Source organism: Corylus avellana, chromosome ca6, assembly GCF_901000735.1.
Source record: "Corylus avellana chromosome ca6, CavTom2PMs-1.0".
NCBI lineage: Eukaryota > Viridiplantae > Streptophyta > Magnoliopsida > Fagales > Betulaceae > Corylus > Corylus avellana.
In genome coordinates, this window is record NC_081546.1 from 22,606,702 (window position 1) to 22,616,193 (window position 9,492).

Genomic DNA, 9,492 nt, shown 5'->3' on the forward strand with positions numbered 1-9,492 from the left:
ATTAATTGTTTTTGAAATCACCTTGTTTATTTTATTTTGTACGACACAATTTGAAAATTCGGAAATAGGTTGAAATATGGTTAATTTAAATTAGAAAATTGGTTTTTACAACATAACTCCTTGTGGTTCGATCTCGCATTTGCACACGACTCGTGCGCATGCGAGTACAATTAAATTTGAACATCATGTAGTCTCTCACTCAAGCACCGAAGTAGAATGTCGCTCCATGGCACTGACAATTGCTGAATTATTTTGGCTTTGAATGCAATTACAAGAACTCAGTATTCCCCTATATTCTCCTCCAACTTGATGGTGTGACAATGCAGGTTTCCTTGCTCTCGCATCTAACCCAGTGTTCCATGCTCATACCCAGCATATCGAGGTAGATGTTCATTTTATTCGAGAGATGGTTGCTAACAAACACATTTCTATTCGATACATCTCCACCCTTGATAAAGGTGCAGACAATTTCACTAAGGGACATACAACTGTTAGATTTGAATTTTGCAAGACAAACTGAAGATCTATGCGCCCTATAGTTTGCACGCCATGGGGGGAGGTGTTAAGCACTCTCCATCTAAACCTCCAGGAATCACGCCTTGCATGATGCAACAGCTACAACACATAATCTCCCACAATCATCTCATAATCTTCCAGAATCATCTCAATGGATACTGCCTATAATAGATGAGTTCCCATATACACAAGATCTAGAACCCAACTGCTACAGCTCATAATAGAAGAACTACCATTTACAACACACTCCAATGGCTACTTCCATATGATACATAGTGTTCCTTATTTACATTCTCACAGTGTGTATTCCTCTTCTACACATACAACTGCTACTTTCCTTATGTATATTTTCCTTTTACACATATTGTAAGGAATCATGGACTTGATTATAAATATACAACATTTTACACTGTTTTGGTCAAGTTTGCCAAAACAACTTCCCTTCTATTTTACACCTTCGTGCTCGATGGATTGGCGGAGATGAACATATAACCATGCTTTTTGAATAGTCATTATGAATCTTACTCAAACCCATTACAAAAACAAATTACTAACAAAGAAGAAGAAGATGAACATATGCTCTCTCTCTCTCTCTCTCTCTCTCTCTCTCTTTTTAATTAATTTTTTTAATTAATTTTTTTAGTTTCAAATTTTTTAGTTTCATATATTTATATTTAAATATTTTTTTTTTTTATTAATAGTAACATATGTCATCATTTCTTTGGTGATAACCTGGCACACTAACGGAATTCATCAAGTGTTTTGACCGAATTTGACTACATGAAGTAAATTGTTATTTTGGCCTACCTAAGGATTTCTGAATTATTTTTTATACCACATAAAGGGATTTGCAATTTAGGGTAACCACATGGACTGATTTTGCATTTATCTCTTTAGAAAATAATATTTACCTAGAACGAGAAGAAAATTATGAGATCACCCGGAAAATACTTAGCATTTCCATTTAAAATTAGTGCATTTAATTATATATTTGATGGTCAAGGGCTGTCTACTTCGTTTTCCGGGTTGTTTGTGAATAACCATCCACTTCAATTTTTTTTTTTTTTTTTTAAATTAACATCAAAACATTCTCACTTTTTATATTACATCATTCATTTTTTACTACTATTCAAATAAAATTACAATATAATTTTTTTTTTTTTTTTTTTTTTTAACTTTTTTGACCCATCATTAATTAATTTATTTTTTCACAAAAGCATAAACAATGCTAGAGAAGAGGCGAAACGGATCCTCTCCATTTCAAAATCCCTCAATTTCCTCCATTTAGTTCATTTTGAAGGGTAGTGTTGTTTAAAAATTTTAATGATGGTAATGCATTAAATGCAATACCCTTCAAAATACACTAAATGGAGGAAATGGAGGGATTTTGAAATGGAGAGGATCCTTTTCCGAGAAGAGGATGGTACTGATTATAATTTATTTAATCTAAGGAATAAATAAAAATCACTTGGCAATTAGAGAAACAAATAAACGTAAAATATATAGTTAACATTTATTTGCTTTATTCTTTTTCTTTTTCGATCTTATCATAATTGAGTAGGCCTATAGCATCCCGATATTTCTCTTCTTTTATCTTGTAAATAAATTCGAGTTTTACGCTAAAATAATCTCACACGGCGAAAAAATTGTATTTATCAATACAAAACAATACCGTTAAAATACTTTTCCTTATACAAAAATACCCAAAGCTATGCCGTACAAGGCATTTATACAAATAGTCCGACTGTCTAAACTGTAGGCAAACTTCACCAGCTTGGAATCTTTGTACATCTTAATATAAATCTCTAATCATAACTGGATAATTATCTTGACTTTCTATTCTTGCAAGCACTACAAAAACTGTGAAGTAGTGAGTCAATCGATTCCCGATAATATAAATCATTGTTAAATCACACACACACACACACACACACACACACACACACACACACATATATATATATATATATATATATATATATATATATATATATATATCAAAGGGCCGTACAAGTTAGAAAACCACAAGAATTCGTATTATTGGATATCAATATTATACTCAGTAAGTAAGAATACTTACCATGGGTTACAAGAATGAATCATCAAAAGTAATTACTTGTTGAAACTCATTCTACTGCAATTTATCATTATCCAAAAATTTCCCAATCACTGACATTCTCTCTCTCTCGCTCAAACTCTCTTTCTCACCTTCTCTCCCTCAATCTCCTTCTCTGATGCATCTGATTCTCAATCTCTCTATGGGGTTATAAAGGAAAATAAAAATAAATATATTGATAGTGGGTAGAGAGCTTTATGTGTGTGAGAGGATGAAGGTTAAAAGAAAGAAAATCAAGAAGGTGGGGAAAGTAGGAAAAAGAAAATATAAGTTAGGTATTTTACCTAGTGAAAAAGTACAACTCTTTACTTTAACTATTATTTTTTTACTATACACTCTAATAGATTCTCTATTTCATTCTCTACTTGATTTAAAATACTATTTCTCATTCTTTTTTTTATTATTATTATATTACTGCCAACACTTATTTAAAGGGAAAAACGAACACTTATATCAAAATCATTCATAAAAACAAAAATAAACACATATGAGGAACATTCATCTCACATGCCGGTACTAATTCTTAAAATTAATAACATAAATAAATTTTTTCATCCAACTGCAATTGATTTGTTTCCATCCATGTGTTTCTATGCATTCAATTTTTCCATCCCACTACAATTGATTTGTTTCCATGAACTAAATTTTTTCAGCATTTAATTTTTTTCATCCAACTATGTGAAGAAATTCTGTGAGCAAGCGAAATAAATTTTGTTGGGTGAAAATAGGTAAATAAAGAAACAATAAACAAAAGAAAATTAAACAATATTTTATTAATCTGGTGTGGTACAATGAATAGCTCCAAATTGCTAAAAAAAGAACAATAATAGCGAAATGTAACTAATATTACTCTTTTAGCTAAGCAATTGGAGATGCTCTAAGGAAAGAATAAGTGGGTTGTGCTCCAATTTAATAAACCAAATCTAATAAAATCATAACTTCCATTAATAATCTTAAACCAATGAATTCCTCATTAAATCACGACTATTATAATCATACTCCAAATTATAATAATCAATTATCATATCTCTTAAATCTCCCAATAAAATAACCAAGATATAATCTCTCATATAAAATCAAACATCATGATCTAATAACCTCAAATCCATATTCATTCCTTTAATATTCATAAAATCTAATAAATTTCCTTAAGAATAAATATCATTACCTAATATCATCAAATAAATCTCCAAAATAAAACTTTTAAAATCTGGGGATATAATAACCTTAAATCAATATTCATTCCTATAATATTCATAAGATCTAATAAATTCCTCAAAAATAAATATCATTATCTAATATGAATAATATATCATTAAATAAATATCTATAAAATAAGACTTTTAAAATCAGGGGCGCTACAAGGCCCTACTCTCGTGGTGGTTTAAGGCTTTTGGGGAAAATCATGAGTAATATTACAAACATTAAACGTCACCAATTAACGACATATTACATCAAGCTCTCTGAAGTGCGCTCTGCAGAGATACTTGCCTAGCTTCTTTCCTAAAGGGATCGAAGGAGGCCATTCAAGGTTTTCCAGGCACAAAGAAATTTTACAGAAAGAGTAGAAGGCAAGTGATGGGCATGCATGGAATACTTGTGCAACAACAACGGCTACTTGAGGCCATAATTTTAGCAGCATTAGCTGCATCAGCATCAGCAGCAGAACCCACCAATTCAAGCTGCATCAGAACATGTGGATCGCTTCAAATCCCCTACCCATTTGGAACAACCGAAGGCTGTTACCTCGATCCAGCTTTTCTCATCACTTGTCATGACTCAACACCATTTCTGCGCCGCGGCCATATAAAAGTCCTAAACATATCATTGGATGGTGAACTGCGAGTCACAACCCCCATTGGCCATGATTGCCCCAACAACGAAACCACCTCCAGCTATAATTACGAGCTCAGTCTGCTAACGTTTTCTGTCTCATATACGAGGAACAAGTTCACTGCACTCGGTTGCGACACTTATGCAATTATTAGAGGTACATTGGAAAAGCAGAATTTTGCGACTGGATGCATATCAGTCTGTTCCAAAATTGACAGTGTGGTTAACGGGTCTTGCTCTGGGATTGGCTGTTGCCAAACTTCTATTCCACATGGAATGAAGAATTTTCGTGTGGTCCTCAGGAGCTTCAACCACCACTCCAAAGTAGGCGACTTCAATCCATGTAGTTTCGGTTTTATAGCAGAAGAAAAAGCATACAACTTTTCTTCCTTGGATCTTATAAATTTCCAGAACAGAAAGACTCTTCCGCTTGTGCTTGATTGGGCAGTTGGGAAGGAGACATGCCCAGATGCTCAGAAAAATTCGACAACCTATGCATGTAATGCAGAGCATAGTGAATGTGAGAATTCCCCCAACGGTCCTGGGTATCGTTGCATATGTCGGTCAGGTTATGAAGGGAACCCATATCTCTCTAATGATTGCAAAGGTAATGATATATTGTTTTTTTTTTTTTTTTCCTTCTTTTATTTTTTCTTTTCTTTATATTGCGTAGTGATATACGAATGACTTATGAATTGATGATGATGAGGAATATAAATTTTGAAAATATGATGCTTAGAGAAAGATAAATTTTCAAAAATATATCATTAGAAATTGACAAATCTTCAAATCTATGAAACGTTGGAGCTACAAAGAATAAAAAATTGAAGAAAAAAATCTTAAAAATAACATTTAAATAAAATAATGAAAGCAGATCCTTAATTTGAAGAGCCAAACGTAGGTGATTTGGAAAAGTAAATAATTAAAATAAAGATCTGTGATTTTTTTTAGCTAAAATAGGAAATAAATTTAAGGAGACGGATGAGAATGCTACTAGCTAGTTTGTCCCAAAGGAAATAGAAAGAAATGGTTAGTACTTAGTACAATATAGGAGGACAAAATGATCTTTTTAATTTTTTTAAGACCATTTTACTCTTTTATTTTACTAAATTGGTGCCTCTCAATTTCCTTTAAAATCGAGAGGATCGCATTCCCTAGTTTGTGGGGGTGAATTTTCATTTGAACAAGAATATTACAAGTTCCTTTATATAACTACTATATTAATGTATTGTGTTTCAGATATTAATGAGTGCGAAATTTCAAATCCCTGCAATACGACTTGCACCAACATTCCGGGGAGTTTCAAGTGTGATTGTCCCAAGGGCTACGAAGGTGATGGGATGAAAAATGGAACAGGGTGCCGTCTTATAGTCACCCGCTATAGGAGTATCCCTCTTTTACTCGGTAAGTATATATAAATATATAAGAATTGTATTATAATTTTTTGGGAGCAGTTATTTTTTAAAATAAAAAATAAAAAATTTATTCCATGAAGGGATTTAGTTTCCCGATATCCAAAAATAGGTCATCCATTCTTTTGCCATTTGAAAGTCCTAGACACTACTTTTGCTTATGCGGAGAAAAGAACTTTTTAAATAAAAATAACAAATGTCAATTCGGGCCATTTTAGGTAATATTAGGATTTAGTCATTTTTCACTCAATTCTTCCATTGCATTTTCAATAGATTTCCTAATAAAAGCCATTTGAAATATCAACTATACATTATAAAATTCTTGGAAAAACGTCACTTAATTCTGTGAATTTTAATTATTTTTGCAATTACTCTTCCTAAAATTCAAAAACTTTTGATTTAATATATCAAACTTTAATAAATTTGCCATGTCACTCCTCCCATTAGGGTTTAAAGTCATATTGGAGTGATATGCCTACCGCTGTAAACTTTATAAATTTACAAACCTATCTTAAAAAAGTGAGTTTGTTGGTGGCCCACAGCTTGCCGCATAACCCGGTCACAAGGTGGGTCTGGTGACCCATTGACCATTTCTCTTTCTTTTCTTTTCTTTCTTTTTTATCTTTTTTATTTTTTTTAAGAAAGGGTATTTTGAAAATTTTCAAGCCTTCCATTAGGATTTAACAAAAAATTATAATGATGGGTGAGATTGTAAATTTTTAAACGTTGAATACACTAAATTGATTATTTATTTATTTATTTTATACCTTTGAGAGGTGATTGAAAAGGTGATAAAAATTTGGAAGGCTTAAATGAAGTTTTCTTAAAAATGTTTTAAAAAATTGAAACAAAAAGGTGAAGCTAAAAATTGAGGGTGGAGGAGGTTGTTGGTTGTTGGACCACCCTAGCACCCCTTAGATGAGTGGTTCCACGACCCGTGAAACCTCTTAAGGATGGTTTGACCAACCTCACAGGAACAGAAGGTGTAAGCTCTGGGAGACGTGAACTTAATTAAGAGAAGTCTGAAGGCTGGAGTCCGTAAGATGACTGTAGTTTTATACTTTTTCTTTTTTTTTGAAAAAAAAAAGAAAAAGTGTTTTAAAGACTGTAGTTGACATTTCACAAGCTTTGACATAGGCATCTTATTATCTTCAAAATGCAATATATTTGGTTCTCAACTGTTTCAATGCATCTGTTGTAACAAAGACGATGGTATTCATTTTGGTCCAAATGCATGTTTTTACATCTGTAGGTATTGGCATAGGCTTCTTAGTATTGCTCGTTGGAGCTTCTTGGATATATTGGGGATTGAAAAGAAGAAAGCTCATCAAGCTTAAGGAGAAATTTTTCAAACAAAACGGGGGCTTAATGTTACAACAACAACTCTCAAATTTCGAAGGGTCTGTAGAGCCAGCAAAAATCTTTAGTACAAAAGAGCTTAAAAAGGCCACTAACAATTACGACGAGAGTAAAATTCTTGGCCAAGGAGGCAATGGAATTGTTTTCAAAGGAGTATTACCAGGTAACAAAGCGGTTGCCATTAAGAAGTCCAAAGTTTTTGATCGTAGCCAAACTAAACAATTCATAAACGAGGTGTGTTTACTTACCCAAATCAACCATAGAAATGTGGTTAAGCTATTGGGTTGTTGTCTTGAAACAAGAGTGCCCATACTAGTTTATGAATTCATCACAAATGGGACTCTCTTTGAGCACATTCATTATAAAAGTCACTTATTCTCACTTTCATGGGAAAACCGTATGAAGATAGCAGTGGAAAGTGCAGGAGCACTCGCATACTTACACTCTGAAGCTTCTATGCCAATTATTCATAGAGATGTAAAAACTGCAAATATACTTTTAGATGATAACCTCACTGCAAAAGTGGCAGACTTTGGAGCTTCAAGGCTGATTTCTCTTGATGAAACACAAGTAAACACTTTGGTGCAGGGAACTTTCGGGTACTTAGACCCGGAGTATTTTCATAGTGGCCAACTAACAGAAAAAAGTGATGTCTACAGTTTTGGAGTTGTTGTGGCGGAGTTATTGACAGGTAGGAGGGCAATCTTGTCTGATAAGACAGAAGGTGAAAGAAATCTTGCTATGTACTTTGTTTCTTCGGTGATTGAGGATCGTCTACTTCAAATTCTTGACAATCACATTGTAAATGAGGGTAATATTGAGGAATTAAAGGAAGTGGCTAATCTTGCAAAAAAGTGCTTGAGTGTAAGAGGAGAGGATAGGCCCTCTATGAAAGAGGTGGCAATGGAGCTCGAGGGTTTGAGAAATATGAAAAAAAATCCACAGGAAAAGGTCGATCTCAAGACAGAAGAGACTAAGTACGTGGTCACTAACTCTACACAATCTTTTAGCATTGATGCTGGCACTAGCAATTCTTCTACGGTCACAACTACTGTCGCGTACGATGGCACAATTAAGGGCAGATAGTTTGCTAGTCCACAGCATACATTTTCGACATTTTGGCTGATTTCCTTCGTGGAAATATGTATGAAATTTATGGTGTCTCATGTAAGTGTAGGGGCGGACCCACCTTGCAAGGTGGGGGACCCTAGCAACTCCTAAGTTTTTAAACTTCTTCTAACTATTGCAGTTTTATACCAAGGCCCCTGCAAGGTTTTGTGTTTGGCCACCCCAAGGTTTGGTCTTGGTCACCCAAAAGTTTTTGTCTGGCAGAAGCAGCAGAGTTTAAAAACAAAATAAAATGTCATCTATCAAATTTGAAGCTATCTCAGTTTTTTATGCGACTAGATCCAAGGTTTATGAGCTACTAAGACTAGCTCATCACTAGCCATGATGAGGCCATTGCATCAAACAGTGTGCTTCTGCTTATTCTGACAATAATGCAGTAAGATTGGCTTGAATTTGTCCATAAAAAAAAAAAAAAAAAAAAAATTTTATCGACAAGGCCAAGGTGCTCCCTCACCATGCCTATTTGACTATTTGGCGAGTGGTAGTGCTTAGCATGCAAGTTATGAGGAGAAGGTGTGCTGAGGATTGTGTTTTCAAGAAGATGAACCACATATGTTTGCTACCCTATTTCAAGATGCTATATTAATATATTCACTTAAAAGAAAAAAAGTCATTAGCGGTGATTCAAAGTTGCCCCTAATGAGTACAAAGTCGCAGCTATTTACAAATAGTGACGACATGAGGCCGCTATTTAGTGGCCAATACTAATCCGCCACTAATGCTAAATAGCGGCGACAACTAGGGTCGCCGCTAATGAACTTTTTTTTTTCTTTTTCATAGCAAAAATAGTTTGACATGGGTCTTGGGTCACCGCTAATGAGGGGTCTTTAGGTCGCTGCTATTTAAAAGATCATTAGCGGTGACCACAGAGTCGCCGCTAATGACCCCTCATTAGCAGTGACCATAGAGTCACCGCTAATGACCCCTCATTAGCGGCGATTTTAAGGTCGCCGCTATTTAAATGAGAAAAAAAAAAAAATTATTAGCAGCGACATTGAGGTCGCCACTATTTAAAACATCATTAGCGGCGACCTTGAGGTCGGCACTATTTAAATAAAAAATAAAAAAATCATTAGTGACAACTTTGCGGTTGCTACTAATGAATTTTTTTAAAAAAAATTATAATTA

At 33.9% G+C, this 9,492-nt stretch overlaps 1 protein-coding gene across 1 annotated transcript; it reads left to right on the top strand.

Moving 5' to 3' along the window:
- The first annotated feature begins 4,210 nt into the window (after positions 1 to 4,210).
- Positions 4,211 to 8,322, top strand: LOC132185391 (putative wall-associated receptor kinase-like 16). The gene is made up of 3 exons (XM_059599169.1): positions 4,211 to 5,072; positions 5,705 to 5,869; positions 7,130 to 8,322. Exons 1-3 carry the CDS (start codon positions 4,211 to 4,213, stop codon positions 8,320 to 8,322), a joined length of 2,220 nt encoding a protein of 739 aa, XP_059455152.1.
- Positions 8,323 to 9,492: the final 1,170 nt, after the last annotated feature.